The 16173-nt window shown below is 40.5% G+C and overlaps 1 protein-coding gene and 1 pseudogene across 1 annotated transcript; both read right to left on the bottom strand.

The window, feature by feature from the left end:
• Window positions 1-6: 6 nt before the first annotated feature.
• On the bottom strand, window positions 7-7363 carry LOC108369995 (uncharacterized; the record flags this gene model as incomplete). Its single annotated transcript, XM_017625228.1, is given in 10 exon segments — window positions 7-1475; window positions 1478-2118; window positions 2795-4450; window positions 4523-5025; window positions 5078-5354; window positions 5419-5746; window positions 5807-6044; window positions 6121-6285; window positions 6361-6451; window positions 7250-7363. Coding segments are annotated over 9 exon segments (5323 nt in total), but the record flags the coding sequence as incomplete, so codon positions are not given.
• Window positions 7364-13530: 6167 nt separating this feature from the next.
• The window catches only part of LOC108369994 (inner centromere protein A-like), a 16097-nt pseudogene continuing 13454 nt past the window's right edge, over window positions 13531-16173 (bottom strand).

The raw sequence follows: 16173 nt of genomic DNA, 5'->3' as shown, positions 1-16173 counted from the left end.
GCACAGTCTCTCTCGTTTTCGGCGCAGTTGATTTCTGCTGCGCTTCGATATTTCCTTTTTGGACAGCCCATTTTTGCTTATCAGCGGACTCAGCTTTTTGGATTGGTTGGATTTCGGGCTTAGTTAATTTTGCCTTTAGAATATCAGCGGCTCGACTATCGCTTTCTGTGGTCATCCTTTTAGGTTTTGGCATATCTCCCTTTTTAACCGCAGCACTTTTTTCTGTGTTTTCTGGTGCGACTGATTTTTCATCTGGCAAATGTTTATTGGGTTTAGTTGGCTTTGTCTTAGATGCCTCAGTCTGATCCGCAACTTCCTTGGCTTTGGGAACGTCTGTGTTAGTTTTAGCTTGTTCAGCATCCTTGGCCAATTTCATGGATTCAAATGGTGTTTTGGATGTTTTAGTTGTTTTTCCCGACTGCTTTCCTTCTTCGGCTATATCAGCAGCGCTCTTTTTCTCGTTCTCTGTTTTATCACCGTTTTGGGTATTAACTACAGTCTCCTTAGCAGGCACCTTTTTTTGCGCTGAGGCTGTTTTTGGAACTTCCGCGTCAACTGGTTTTTGGATTGGGACCGTGTCTTCATGCGGCGCTTGTTCGATTGCAAGCCTCGCTGCTTCACATTGCATATTTTGCGTTGCCTCTTGACTTTTCGTTATTCTTGGCCGCCCTGGCGAGATTTTAATTCGCGCTCCTAGCAATGATTTAGCCGTAGTAGCCCTGGTCTTCATACTTTTGGTTGTTTTAAGTTTTTTTATTGGTTTAGTTTGAACTTCTTCTAGATCGTCTGCATTACAGTCCTTAGCCTTTGCATTCTTGATACCCTTTAAGCGCGGCGAAACACGTATTTTGCTACTCGTAGCTGCAGTTGTTGTTGTTGTTGTTGTTTTAATTTTTATTTTTGGCACCGGACTAATACCAGCACGCGTGTCTTCTGGGCTTCCATCGCTATCATCTCTGACCTTCTCTGCCAACTTACGAGGCGACTTCACTTCGTCGATTCGCCCTGCTATTTCAACCGCCTCTCCTGCTGTTGTGCCCTTGAAGCCAAGTGGATTACGTACAATTTTCTTGCGCCCAGCTCCCGAAGAGCGTGTTGACTTCAATACCGGTAATGCTTCAATTCGCAAGCATTGCCGTTGCTTGGCTTTCACCTTCGAAATCAGTGTCTTCAACGGCAAACGGTCAGATTTCTCTGTTAATTCATATGTTGTTGTTATAGATGAGGATGTTGTGGCGCTTGAAAAGAGCGTTGATGTTGCATTATCGTCTAGGGCACTTATCAGCGGTGCTATAGCAGATGTTCGCGTCTTCGGCTCACTCACCCTTGTTTGCTGAGACTTCCTCGCAGACAATTGCAGCGCTGTCAGCACTTCCATGGTACGTTTCTCCTCCTGGACGAGATGTGGCTCCAGCGTTGTTGATGTGGCTGCAGATAATGGAGACTTTGTTGGTTGACTCTTACCTTTCTCTCGCNGTTCGATGAGGACGAAGAGGACGAGCTCGAAAATGTGCTAGATGAATTTGACGACTCTTCTTCGGCGCAAATTTCAGGCAATTCAGAGGCGAGCATGTAATGTGGATCGATATTTATAGACGCTGTCGCGCCTTCGCCATCTTCCGTGCCTTCGGCACCAAATGATTTTACACGTTTCAGTACTATCGGTTCAACTCTTAGCTTCTCAGCGGGTATTTCAACGCAAATGGCGTCCTGTTTTTGCTCCATGTGCAGTTCTGTCGTCTCCCTTTGGTCTTCGAATAGTAAATTTTTAACCTCTGCTGCATGGGATTGCTTTTCCTCTTCTTTTTGCTTCTGCTTTTGCGCTGAGTCTTTTAGAAGTTTGTCGAATTTTCGGTCCAAATCATCGGATTCATCAGGTTTATAGTACGAGCCACCGGAGGAGTAATCAGTCGCAGGCGCAACGCTGCGTGGTGTCACATCCCGACTTGAACCGAAAGGTGTGAAACGGATTCCGGGCGTTATTGCGCTCAATTGGGGTGTTTCTAGTTCGCTTTTTGTTAAGGAACCAAAAAGATATGACGTTGAAAGAGGAATATCCCCTAATTTCGATGCAGGTGTGTCTAAAATGGGCACCGGCATGCCAGGCGTCGGCGGTACCTCACCCAATGTTGTAGGCGCCTTAAACGGCGTTTCTAGCAAGCAAGCAATATTGGCTGTGCGGCGATCGCGTTCGTGTTCCAAGCGATTTTCAGTCCTTTGCACAGTTGGTTTGCACTGTTCCGTTCGTTCAGTCCGATTTTGCAGCGTTGGGCTATCAGCAGCATCAGCGGGCGGATGTGTTGCCAATTCATCGGTGTCGCTGGTCGTGCGTTCACTTCTNTTTCGTTCAGTCCGATTTTGCAGCGTTGGGCTATCAGCAGCATCAGCAGGCGGATGTGTTGCCAATTCATCGGTGTCGCTGTCCGTACGTTCACTTCTCATTTTCAACAAGGATTCACGTTTATCTTTTTGTGGCGTCGGAATTTTAATATTGAACTCCATGGATCTGTCCTTAACCGTGCGCTTTTTCTCGCGAGTTCTCTTTGATTTAATATCTTTTTCCTTGATTACAGCTTCCTCTACTGGCAGTTGGTCACTTTCATTGCCCTCTTTACTTTCGTCNTGAACCGAAAGGTGTGAAACGGATTCCGGGCGTTATTGCGCTCAATTGGGGTGTTTCTAGTTCGCTTTTTGTTAAGGAACCAAAAAGATATGACGTTGAAAGAGGAATATCCCCTAATTTCGATGCAGGTGTGTCTAAAATGGGCACCGGCATGCCAGGCGTCGGCGGTACCTCACCCAATGTTGTAGGCGCCTTAAACGGCGTTTCTAGCAAGCAAGCAATATTGGCTGTGCGGCGATCGCGTTCGTGTTCCAAGCGATTTTCAGTCCTTTGCACAGTTGGTTTGCACTGTTCCGTTCGTTCAGTCCGATTTTGCAGCGTTGGGCTATCAGCAGCATCAGCGGGCGGATGTGTTGCCAATTCATCGGTGTCGCTGGTCGTGCGTTCACTTCTCATTTTCAACAAGGATTCACGTTTATCTTTTTGTGGCGTCGGAATTTTAATATTGAACTCCATGGATCTGTCCTTAACCGTGCGCTTTTTCTCGCGAGTTCTCTTTGATTTAATATCTTTTTCCTTGATTACAGCTTCCTCTACTGGCAGTTGGTCACTTTCATTGTCCTCTTTACTTTCGTCAACTTCCACACTGGCATTCAAACTAATTTTCCTTTCGTGATCTAGCAAAGCAAGTGCTGCCGCCTTTTTTCGCCTACGTTTTGAAACAACGGCCTTTTTTTGCCTCAACTTGCGCTTTTTTGCTGGGGTAGACCTTACTCTACGCGCAGACTTGGGTATTGACGCGTTTTGTTCAGCGTTTAACTGACGCAAACGAGAATCGAGGTCGCTAGTACTAGCATTTCGTAAGCGTAACCATTCTTCCATCATTTTGTCATCATTTAATTTTCTCTGATCGATAGTTTGCTCCTTGCCCTCAGTGACTGATTCTATAGGTTCAATCTTCTCTGTTTGATTTTTGGTTACCAACTTTAGCTCATCCGAGGACTTTGAAAGCCGGCGCTTACAAGCGCGCACTGCCGACCTACGAACCTGCTTGCGCTTTGGTGTGTCCGGGTGATCAGCGATAGTCGATTTCGAAGTAGCAGTTGCCTTAGGTTGAACCGCCAGAGAAACTTCTTTACTTTCTTTGAGGGATAGCTCCGTTTTAATGACGGTCTGGTTGCTGCTCTCCTCTGTTACAAACAAGGGAGGTACGCTGCAGCTATTGCTGCTCTCATTGGCGCTCACATCGATTGTGCCGTCTAGGCGTGGTAATATCTCCACATTTTTTATTATAGGTTTTTCTGGTACAACCGAGAAGTTTTCTGGTACTTCCCCGTCTTCTAAGAGTGCTGTAGTAGAAGCTACAGCATCACGCCTTGTAGAAAGTGGTGTGGCACCAGCTTTCGCAGCTATCCTATTGCCCTCCACCTTCGGAGAAAACGAAAGTGTACGTACATGCGATGTGCGCTTACGAGGCGTTGACAGGCTTTTGTACGCTTTTGAATTAACTATACCACTTGTGGAGGGCGTTTCACCATCCGCGTTTGAACGCACGTTTAACGAGGAGGGCGCTGGCCCATCCATAGTTTTCTTGCAGACAGTGCGGGGCGGTTGTTGTGCGCCTGGCAAGCGTTGCTCTTCTACGGTGATTGCTTTCTGAGCACTTGTCACGATAATAGAATTTGGTGGTAACTGGTCTGCTGATACTATAATGGGTTCCGGCAGAGGGATTTCAATACGAGAGCCATCCATGTTACAGATGTTGTCTGTTTGAAGTTGTTGTGTTACTGCCTCATTATTGACAAGAAATGGGAAATTGGCCAGCAACCCCTCGTCGGTAAGGAATAATGGAATTGTTAATTGACCTGTGTTAGCATCGAAGAAAACCTGTTTCAAATAATAAAAAAAGGTAAAGCACATATTTTCTCATCACCTTTTTCTGGTTAACACGCTTAATACCTGTTCGTCTCCAGTCGCCTCAGCTCCACTACTAGTCAGTTGGGTAATTAACTGATCAGCAGTGGTATTTCCAATACTTTGATCAGCAGAGGATGGCTTCTGTGCGCCGTCATTCGGATTCAAAACTATCAACTTTGATATGGAAAAATTTGGATCGATCAACGAACCAAACGAATTATTTGAGGTTAGCGCGGATAGCACTTGCGATTCTCCGGCACTGGCATCGCCACCACCGCTATGCGAGGTGCTAGCCGCTGCTACGGCAGTACGTATAAGAAGCGGTGTACGTGGAGTCGTAGTCGAAGCTGCAGTCTCGTGCGATATGGCAGCTAAGCAGGGCACATTCAAAGATTGCTGCGGTTGTTGTTGCACAAGAGTAAAAAGCTGTTGTTGTTGTTGTCCTAACAGAGGAGGTACAGTTGGCAAGCCTAGCTGCGATTGTAGTTGATTACTATCGATATGGCATTGTACGCCTGCCGAAACATTGGTCGATTGTACGGACGCTATAAAATATGTGATAATATATGCCGAGTTTCAAATTTATTCAATTCTTACCACCAACGACGTTTTCAATAATTGCATCGAATGCAGGATCTTTCTCGGTAGCCTTTAATATATCCTGGACCATTTGATCTAACATTTCATTTGAATTAATAATTTGCTGCTCCTCCGATAGCGTATCAGTGTTTGTTTGTATATTAGCAGCTGTGCTGTTAATGTTGGATAAAATTGCTTGCCCATCAGGATTTACGGAACTGCTGAGTGCTTGATTGATATTATCCACTAGCTTCATTTGAAAATGCGGGTTATCTAATATAGCTTGAGACAGATCCTGTGGGTGTACAATAAGTTTACATAGGTATAGATACATTTTTAAAAGAAATTATTGTTATTACCGGCACAGATGGTGTTAGAAATTTTCCTTTTACCGATATATTGCGTGGCGTTGACTCCTGGGTAGGCTTTTCCCTAATCGATAGATCTGATTCGTTATCAAGCACTTCTGCATCCTCTTCATCGGCACTCTCGTCTTCAACGCCATCATCAGTCTGCGTTTGTTCATCGCCAGTTGAGGATGCTGACTCCTTTTGAAGGCGTTGCAAATTATGTTTTTGCTTCGCACTAAGGTAGCAAAATGGTTCTAATATGCGGCGTCTTTTCGTCAATTTGTTTTGCAAGGAGACGGGACTTTTACGCTCATCTGACGAGTATATTAAACATGTGCTGAAGATAAATATGTTATTTAAATATAAATTCGAAATTTTTTTGTTTATTAACGCTAACCGCTTCCTTTTTTGTTTATTTTGCTTTTTAGTTGTGTTCTCTTTATCCGATGGCACACTCGTGCTGGCCGCGGAACTACGTTTGACATCGCTTTTTTTAAGTGCACTGCTTTCGCTTTGCTCGGCTTTCAAAAAAGAATCTAAAGCCCGCTCGAGCAGTAAATTAACTTTTTCTGAAAGCTTGCGTTCGAACAATTGAAAACGCAGGCTGCTTGGTAAGGACGACACAAGCCGATCAACTGCAATAATTAAATCCCAATTAGTATTTGATTGCATTATCACATTATACAATTTTGTAAATAGGACTGTACTTACCTGTACATGTAATATTTACATATTCACAAATGATATCCTCCAAATCGGGTCCGAAGGTATGTGGCGTATAGCCTTTTCTATAGGCTGAAAATTCCTGTTTCAGATGCGGTGAAGTTTTGCAAAACAAACGGGAAGTGCGTTCTAAATTTTGTCGCTTCAAATAGCCTATCACATCAAAAGGGAGGGAAAATGAATGTTTGTAATCGCGGAGCCCCCAGGTGCGTATTTGAAAAGTCTTACCTAGCACAAGACGCGCAATGTCCGAGTGCAAGACAACAGCATCCATTTCACTTGATGAGTTTGTTTAATCGTTTTCACACAGAACACATACCTACTCCCAACAAAATATTTTCCTTTTGTTAAATACTTTCTATTTATTTCTGAAATACTTGTTTTTCTTTTATTGTGAGCTGCAAAAACTAATCAAAAAAGATTTTAGCACATTGTAAAAAGCGACGGAGAAAATTTATTTGGTTTTTACGTTGCCAGATAGTTCGATAAAAGTTTTGTTAGGGTTTTATGTACAATCTAAAGTGGCCATCAGAGGAGACTTGTTGCCGTATGTGCCGGAGAGGTATGAAACTGACAGTTGCGTAAAGCCTGCTATACAGTTCAATGAGAGCGTGAGCTTTTTATTTTGAACAATATCTTCGCTATTACCTAACTTTTTACAATAGTGGATACATCAAAAGATAGAGAATTAAAATATCTTTCAGAACTAAAGAATAAAAACTAAGTATACGACGTAGCGTAGTGGTAGGTTGACGCANGCAATTTTGTAAATAGGACTGTACTTACCTGTACATGTAATATTTACATATTCACAAATTATATCCTCCAAATCGGGCCCGAAGGTATGTGGGGTATAGCCTTTTCTATAGGCTGAAAATTCCTGTTTCAGATGCGGTGAAGTTTTGCAAAACAAACGGGATGTGCGTTCTAAATTTTGTCGCTTCAAATAGCCTATCACATCAAAAGGGAGGGAAAATGAATGTTTGTAATCGCGGAGCCCCCAGGTGCGTATTTTAAAAGTCTTACCTAGCACAAGACGTGCAATGTCCGAGTGCAAGACAACAGCATCCATTTCACTTGATGAGTTTGTTTAATCGTTTTCACACAAAACACATACCTACTTCGTAGGTACTCCCAACAAAATCTATTCCTTTTGTTAAATACTTTTTATTTATTTCTGGAATACTTGTTTTTCTTTTATTGTGAGCTGCAAAAACTAATCAAAAAATATTTTAGCACATTAATAAAAAGCGACGGAGAAAATTTATTTGGTTTTTACGTTGCCAGATAGTTCGATAAAAGTTTTGTTAGGGTTTTATGTACAATCTAATGTGGCCATCAGAGCAGACCCGTTGCCGTATGTGCCGGAGAGGTATGAAACTGACAATTGCGTAAAGCCTGCTATACAGTTCAATGCGAGCGTGAGCTTTTTATTTTGAACAATATCTTCGTTATTACCTAACTTTTTACAATAGTGGATACATCAAAAGTTAGAGAATTAAAATATCTTTCAGAAGTAAAGAATAAAAACTAAGTATACGACGTAGCGTAGTGGTAGGTTGACGCAGACACGATCTAACTTAAGCTGAAATTAGGCAAGAACGTAAACCTACCGATACGTAAACCCGAGTCAGCTGACACGATCTGTCTTAAGGTGTTCTTACACGATATGTATTTGCATCTGTAAATGTGACTTTTTCAATACATATGTAATTGCATGCGTCTGTCAAATTCACAGTATGTCTGTCAAATTCACAATCTTTATTTAACTATTTAAAAATACGTTCTTTGAAAACGAATTAAACTAAACTGTGATGATGTGTGTCAGATAAAAATAGAAACACATCTATTTCATATGTACGTGCATCTGCTTTGTACAGAAACAAATATTCTTTGCCTTTACACGATATGCTGGCATGCGACATGTACACATGCAAATACACATCGTGTAAGAACACCTTTACCAGCCCATAGCGCAGAAATCTGCGGAATTTAGATTTTTCCGCGTCAGCTGATTTCATCCTTCTATAGATGGTTGCCACTTCGTCAGTTTTGCAGATGGTAAAAAAGTCATAAGTTCCTCTTCAAAATACGTTTAAAATATTTGAAATTTACTATTGAAAAAGGTTTTTTGTTGAAAACTAAGTAGTTTAAATGTAGCTACGATCTATTATAAGACGAAAAATTTAAGTTGAATAGGAATTTCATGAAAAGGCATTGATGAGTGGCAACACTGTAGTAAGCAACACTCCAGTAATCGACAAAATTCTGCGTATACAGACTGCGTTTAAAGCTGAAATTAGTCGAGAACGTAAACCTACCAGTACGTAAACCCGAGTCAGCTGACACGATCTCTCTTACGACAGCGCTATGTAAATGAAAACTCAACACCGAAGAATTTTTCTGTAGTTGTACCCCGTAGCGCAGAAATCTGCGGAATTTAGATTTTTTCGTGTCAGGTGATTTCTTCCTTCTATAGATGGTTGCCACTTCGTCAGTTTTGCAGATGGTAAGTAAGTTATAATTTCCTATTCTCTATTGAATAAGATTTTTGTTGAAAACTACTACTTGTTTTTATTTAGCTGTGATCTTTTATAGCACGAAAAATTTTAGTTAAAAAGGTAAGTTTATGAAAAGGCATTAATGAGTGGCAACACTGTAGTAAGCAACACTGAGGGCTCTAGTAATCAACAAAATTCTGCGTATACAGACTGCGGTTAAGTATACGTTCTGCGTTCTTGACTATATTCAGCTTAAGTATAAGTTCTGCGCTCTTGACTAATTTTACCTTTATGGGATTCGCGTGTTAAGACTGCTTTTACACAGTTCAAGTATTGAACTTAATTCTGCTTGCATGTGGAAGAGAGGGGGTGAGAAGAAAAGGGACTAGTACCGTCAAGTGGTTTCAACTTTCTTGCTTTGCTTTTGGCATTTTCGTTGCTTCCAATTTAAAGAACCAAAACTTGAATTCAACAGAATTGAAACGTGTAAAAGCAAATAGAAAACACAAAAGAGAATGAGCAACAATTGCTTTCAAGTACTTGAATCATGTAAATCGGGTGTTACGAAAACATATCACCGCATACCGGCGACGTTGCCGTATCTCTCTCTCTCTCTCTCTCTCTCTCTATCAGTGAATTTATACGATGCTACGTACGTTTACGCTACGTCGTTGACTGTTTGCGCCTTTATTATACTACGTTTATACGTAGGTGAAGTCATAAAATCATTTAGGTAAAAATTGGCTGCATAAAGCAAATTTCATGAATTCAATTCCTCACGAAAATTATCCATGAATTTCGCCATCATTTCATGAGTTCTTGCAATGCTAGTTCGACTACGCCGTGTCTCACAAACAACTGTTTACTAGGGTCAAGACGTTTTTAGATTGAAAAGTATGCAGTGGCATATCCACGATTCAAAACACTAGAGAAATTAGGTGGATATGTTCAAATATAAAATAAATTCAAACAAAAGAAATTTAAATGCATTAAAACCTAAAGTACGCTGTCCCACAAGAGCACGTATTTCTCTCAGCCCCTCTTCCAGGATGTTGGACGTCTCTTTCTAAAGGGTATGTGGACAACCCAATATTTCGGCTGAATCGTTCCACCATGCCATCTGATTGGGGATAAAGAGCCGTTTTTCGAATTTTCCGAATATCCAGTTTCTGGCAGATCGATTGGAATACCGCCGATTCAAAATTTCGTCCTTAGTCAGAGTGTAGCTCTATAAGTACTCCGTATCTCGCAAACCAATTGTAGATGAATACCTCCGCTACTGTTTTAGCTTCCTGGTTTGGAATCGGGTATACCACCGCCCATGTGCTAAAGTAGTCCATACAAAGGACGTATTTGTTTCCCAGTGAGCTCATGGGAAATGGGCCTGTTACATCCATAGCATTCCACTCGAGTGGTGAAACTGAGTTATACTGCTTCATCTGGCCATGACTTCTAGATTTCGGCCCTTTAGCTGCAATTTACTCCGCGCAGTTCGCAATCCACTCTGCGACCAATTGCCGACAACCAACCCAATAGAACCTTTGCTTGATCACCTCCAGGGTCTTCGTGATTCGCAGGTGCCCTCCGTTGGTACTATTTTGGAATACCTTGAGAACGTCCGAAACTCTTACACTCGGAACTACTATTAAATTGCGGGAGCACTGGCCATTTTCCCTTTCCCATGCCATATGCAACCAGCCAGATATCAACTTCAAGCTGTTCCGTTGGGCCCAGTATGCCTTTGTTATGGGGCTCTCCGCTAACATTTGCTCATTAGTTGGCCGTCTGCCCATCTCCAGTCTATGTATTAAAAGCTCTAGATCTGGATTATCCTGCTGACACTTTCGTAGCTGTTCTTCCTTCCACTCTATGATGACTTCTTTGGCCTGAGCTTTCGAACAGTGCTCACATTCCAAGCTACATGGTCGTCGGGACATAGCATCAGCAATTCCGTGGACACTTCTCTTGCGGTGTTCAATAGCGAAGCTGTAACTTTGCAGTCTCTCAATCCATCGACATAGCTGTCCTTCTGGATTCTTGAACTGTAGTAGCCGTTCGAATTCAGAAACATTGCCCATAGAGGTACTTGTGGAAATGTTTGACGCACTCCACCAACGCTAGTTGTTCTCTCCGAGTAACGCAGTAGTTTCCTATGCCATAACCACTAGCATCCGTATCCAAATAAATGTTGCACTTGGAACGGGATACGCTAGCTTAGGTGCAGTACATAGCCATTCCTTCAGAGTTTGGAACGCCTCCCCACTCGAAGGCTCTATTTTTCCTAATGAGCTCATGAAGGCTATTAGCAACGCTGGCGAAATTTGGAACAAATCGACGGTAGTAGGTGCATAACCAAAGAAAACTTCGTAGTTCGTGCACGTTCCTAGGTCTTCGCCAATCCTTTACTGTTTATATCTTTTCATTTGTAGTGCAGATGCCCTCCGTTGTCACTTTGTGCCCTAAGTAGTTCACATCCTTCTTGAACTGTTACCACTCTTTAGGACGTAGCTCCATGTTTCCCAATGCAGTCCCTTAAGCACATGGTCCATAAGTCTTTCAAAAGTGGCACGAGCGTTGCATAATCCAAAGGGCATCACCGTGAATTGCCAAGGACGATCTCCAATGCTGAAAGCTGTCTTCCCCTTGTCCTCTTCACTTGCCAATAACCGCTCTTAAGGTCGAGTGTTGAGAGCCACTTTGTTCCAGTCAACGAGTCCAGAGTATTATCGATCCTGAGAAGTGGATATCTGTTTCCGGTAGCCTGCGCAGAACCGCATTTGACCATCCTTCAACTTCACAAGTACTACCGACGAACTCCATGGACTCGCTGATGATTCAATCACAACACTCTCGCTCATTTCTTTTATGATCTGGCTAACGTCACGTTTGGCAAGTGGAATACTTCGAGGAGCTTGGCGGATCGGCCTTGCATCACCAGTACAGTGCGATGTTTTACAACGTTAGTTCTGCCTGGTTTGTTATCATCCTTGTCCAATATGCTAGAGTATCTGCGGAGAAGTTCCTTAGCCTTGTGCTGGTATTTTCATTCCAACCCTTTCGTCCATGTATTGATGTCTTCCACTATGTCATTTTCGCCAATGGAATCGCTTTCAGGTAACTTTTCGCAGTGTAAGATTGTCTCTTACCTCTCGACATTGCCCCAGTACAGTTCCTCTTCGGAGTTTGATTGGTGATTTGAACTGGGATGCGTCCATCGTTTTGCGTCTTAGTCAATAAGTACATCCGGTGAAGAATTCTGTGTTGCTTCAACAATCCACAATTTGTTTGTCCCACAATCTCCATCGATCTTTGCCCCAACAACTGCTTCTGACTTTGGTGGAATCTGTTCGCTTTCCTCGAGGATCTCTCGCTTGCTGCTGTACGGGCCATAATAGCTTACGGGCACTTCCATGTTGTTATACGTCATGATCCTGTTCTCCATGTCGATCTGCATACCTTGATCAAATAAGAAGTCTACTCCAATTATGACTTGTGAACTTGAACTTATGAACTTGTGTAACAACGTCACATTCCCGATTGCGCCTTTGCATGTAGGTAACATACCTACAACTTGGGTGTCCTCACCAGTTGCTGTCCTTAACCTTGCTCCAGGTAATGGCCGCACTGCTTTAGTGACCAAATCAGATCGATTGATGGAATGTGATGCGCCCGTATCTACAGTTAGTACTCGCTTATGTCCATCCACATATCCACCAACAGTAACGTGGCTCGCATATCTGCCAATTTGCGAGACGGAAATTATGCGCATTCAATTGCGGGAGCCAGCGCGCGCCACTTCCTGCTGGCACGTTTTAGTTTAACGACTGATTGGAGTTGGGTTCGTCTTTACTCCCGAACGAGATGCACAGAAAAGTAAATAACTTAGCACAGGATTTCAAATCAAAGGTGTATGGGGAGTGTATGTGATATTATATACGGTAAAACGGGTATATTGAAAAGGTCCATTAGGCAATTTCCGTATACCAATGGAATGCGGAGTTATTCTATTCGGCTAACTTACAATTACCATTTACTTTGTTTATAGTAAACAGATACAGACCTGAATAAAAAATCCATACCTTTGCTTCTGTACAGGGACGGAAAAAATTAACAAGTTGTAATCGTCGTAAAACCATTTTAATTATATTTACGTATTTGTGTTCGTACGTCCTTCTGTAATTTGCAATGATTTTTACTTTTCGAGTTTAACCAGTAAATATTAAAAATAACAATTAATATTTGAGTTTTACGTTTTCGCTCAAAGGAAATTATTATTACATGCTTGATATTTATTTTTCCCAGTTAAAAATAATGCTTATTTTATGATTTTTATTTCTTCGCTCAAAGATATTAATTATTTTTCAGTATTATTTTTTCACTTAAGAATATTGATCTTTAAAAAACTCAAAAACTCTGCCTTTTCAGGGGTAGCGATACCCTAATAAAAAGAATAACTCTCAAAATTTTCAGGTCGAAATTTTAGTTGGTTGCGTCTGTATGGGCTTTAAATTTAATAAATAATCATTATTTTTGAGTGGAAAAATAAAATCATTTATAATAATTATTTTTGAGCAAAAAAGAATAAAAATCAAAAGGTATTGATTAAATGCTAATTTAAATTATTTTACTCATAATGATTACCCTGTTTCTGTATATTTCTTCTATATACAATGTGTCTGGAAACTTATGTATTTAACTTAATTTCGAATAATTTTTCTCCTTATATACGCACTCCATACACTTAACGACGACGTCGGAACAAATCGCAAAAAGTCCGGCTGGGATTCTAAGGGCCGTTTGCACCACATCTATGTAACACTAACTGGAGGTACATCCCTCACTTAAGCACATCGACTGCTTTATCGATCAATGTTATATGCTGGGTATCGATAATGTGCCAGTTCTTGGTTCTGTTCCTAAACAAAATTACGCAACAAATTTAAAAGGAATAAAATTATGCATTCAAAACTGTAATATAAGTAACTGCTTTTATTATTCATCCATTTCATACTTAAAATTTTGTATTATTGATAATCATTATTTGAAAATTTTTAAATGAGCTAACTTGGCGTGACACAGTACATTTTTTTTGCAAAAGTGTCAAAGGACAAAACATTGAAATTACAAGTATTTACAAGTTTTCTACCTTGACCTTTGACACTCTCGCAAAAATTAGTTATGTGGATCGTTGTACTGTACACAGATCAGCCGAAATTGGCTCGAAAATTTTTAAAAGCTTGAAAATCAAATTTGCACATAAGTATACAAACGAACACACATACAAGAGTAACACAACATAACAAAAAAAAAAAAATTAAAACCGCAGGATACGTCGCAAACGCTAGATCTTTGTTTCGTTATCCAGAAAATCTTGCACAAACTTCGAAACACCAATACTAAAATCTTCCTCGATCATGCCGACAATGTCGCTGGATAGCTTGTGAGCGAGTCTGTGTGTAAAGGAAATAAAAACAATTTAAATCAAATATGTACATAAATCCAAAAATCTGCAAATTAAATTTTACTTTGAGAACACGCTCCATGGCTGATTGAAATTGGGATTTGCATAAAAACGATTTTTGCTGCATAAATGCAAGAATTGGTCACGCTCGGCAATGAGTTCCTCAATGCGCAGGTCTTTCTTTTGTTTTGTTTTTTGCCGAGGACTGACATTCCAGAGCGTGCAGGGTGGAACAACTGGTGCAATGTTTTTAGACTTCATTTCGTTTTCCACTATTTCCGTTGGCGGCTTGCAATCGAGATCACTCGCATCATTGCTTTCTTCGCCAGAGTTCTCATCTATCCAATCGTTAGTTTCCGGTTTCTTCGAATCTTGACACGCATCCTTTTTACGCCCTTCGCGTCTTGGCTCTGTTAGATATTGTTTATAGTAGACGTTGTTGGGCTTTCTTTAGTTTATTTTTTCATAAGGGTGATTCGCCTGTGTAGAGCGTAACTGGGCTAAAATAGTAGAAAATGGCAGTGTACGTGAGGATAAGAAGAAAAATTTGAAACTGATGAAATGAACGTAATTGGACAGTAGATGATAATTATGATGGGATAGGATAGGACAGGATAAGAAAGGATCGGATAGGATTAAAATGTATAGGATGGAGATAAGGATAGGACGAATATAAGACAAGGATAGGATAAAAGAAGGTAGAAACCTGCAAAGCTCAAATTTCCATACACACTTAAGGTAGTTAAAACACAAGAGTTTTCCAGCTGCGCCTACAATTAGATCCCGTGTCCACAAAAGGAACATAAGGGAACGAGAACTGCGTTTAAACAGATTTTCCGAGATGCTGTATTCAAAGATACGGTGAATTATTCTTCTGCCACTTACAAGCGGGAACGTGACATACATATGCGAATGCCTAAAATAATTTCTTGTTACAATGAAACCTCAATATAACGAAACTTGATAAAACGAAAAACTCAATATATCCTGCGCAAAAATGCTCCATAGATATAACGGAGAAATTTTCAGCATGAAAACCTTCGGAATATATTGACGGTTAAAGTCCACGTTAGCAAAAGCCTCTATGAATATGTATAACGAAGTCTCCACCTCAAAAGCCTCTACATAACGAATTCTGAATATGTTGACGGTTAGGGTCTTATTATAAAACAAGTAACTTTTAAGCAAAAAACAAAACCCACTTTAGTTCTCATATAAACATTTAAGAGTACCGTTAATTTCTGCATGATCCCATGATCGGATCTAAATTAGTATAGGATCACCTCTGAGGTACCACCTTTCATTAAAAAAAAAGAATTATAGAAATCGGTTAACATGGTCCAAAGTTATGCGGTAACATACACAAAAAAATATTCCAACGAAATGAAAGCCTCCTGCTTTTATTGAAGCCGATTAAAATTAAAATATAGTTATGTTTTTTTTTTATATAACTTAGTATTTTTCGCTGTAGCGAGGTTTTGATATTCTATTGCCTAATTCATAAAAAATAAAGTAGGTTTAAAAAGCTTTATGAATTAATGTTTTCATACATTTTTCAATTTATAAACCTTTTGTAACGCTACTTTATTTTTTATGAATAAGGCTATATAAATACAACGAAACTTCAACAAAATTATCGATGTATCACTGTAGAACAATTTAGCAATGGAAGATTAACTATATTTGCGATTTAGGCCCGGTAACTCAATGTCTGGTTAATACTAACTGCAGGTTAAACATCGTTATTGGCGTGGTCGACTCCATAAAATTTTGTTAGTGTTGACCAGACATTGAGAAACCCACCCTAAAACTGTGAAAGGAAAGACAAATAAGATTGATACAGTACCAGACCAAGCCCATGTACATAGATTATTTGACATTAGAGGAGAAGATAGTGAAGATGCAAACACCATGGTAGTCTAGTTGAAGGCCTGTATGCAGCTCTCAAGAAAACGGTCAAGAAAAATTTGCTATTATTTCGTGTGTGTGTCCAAGGAATTTTGACATCTGATGCTTCACCAGCCTGTTGCCTCACTCTTTCCTCAAGAAATAATGGAACGGGCAATATTTCTGTTGCAA

Source organism: Rhagoletis zephyria, unplaced genomic scaffold, assembly GCF_001687245.7.
Source record: "Rhagoletis zephyria isolate East Lansing unplaced genomic scaffold, Rhagoletis_zephyria_1.1 Rzeph_scaffold_03952, whole genome shotgun sequence".
In the NCBI taxonomy this organism is placed as follows: domain Eukaryota; kingdom Metazoa; phylum Arthropoda; class Insecta; order Diptera; family Tephritidae; genus Rhagoletis; species Rhagoletis zephyria.
The sequence above is the reverse complement of the archived record's forward strand: the minus strand, read 5'-3'. Positions and strand labels throughout refer to the sequence as shown.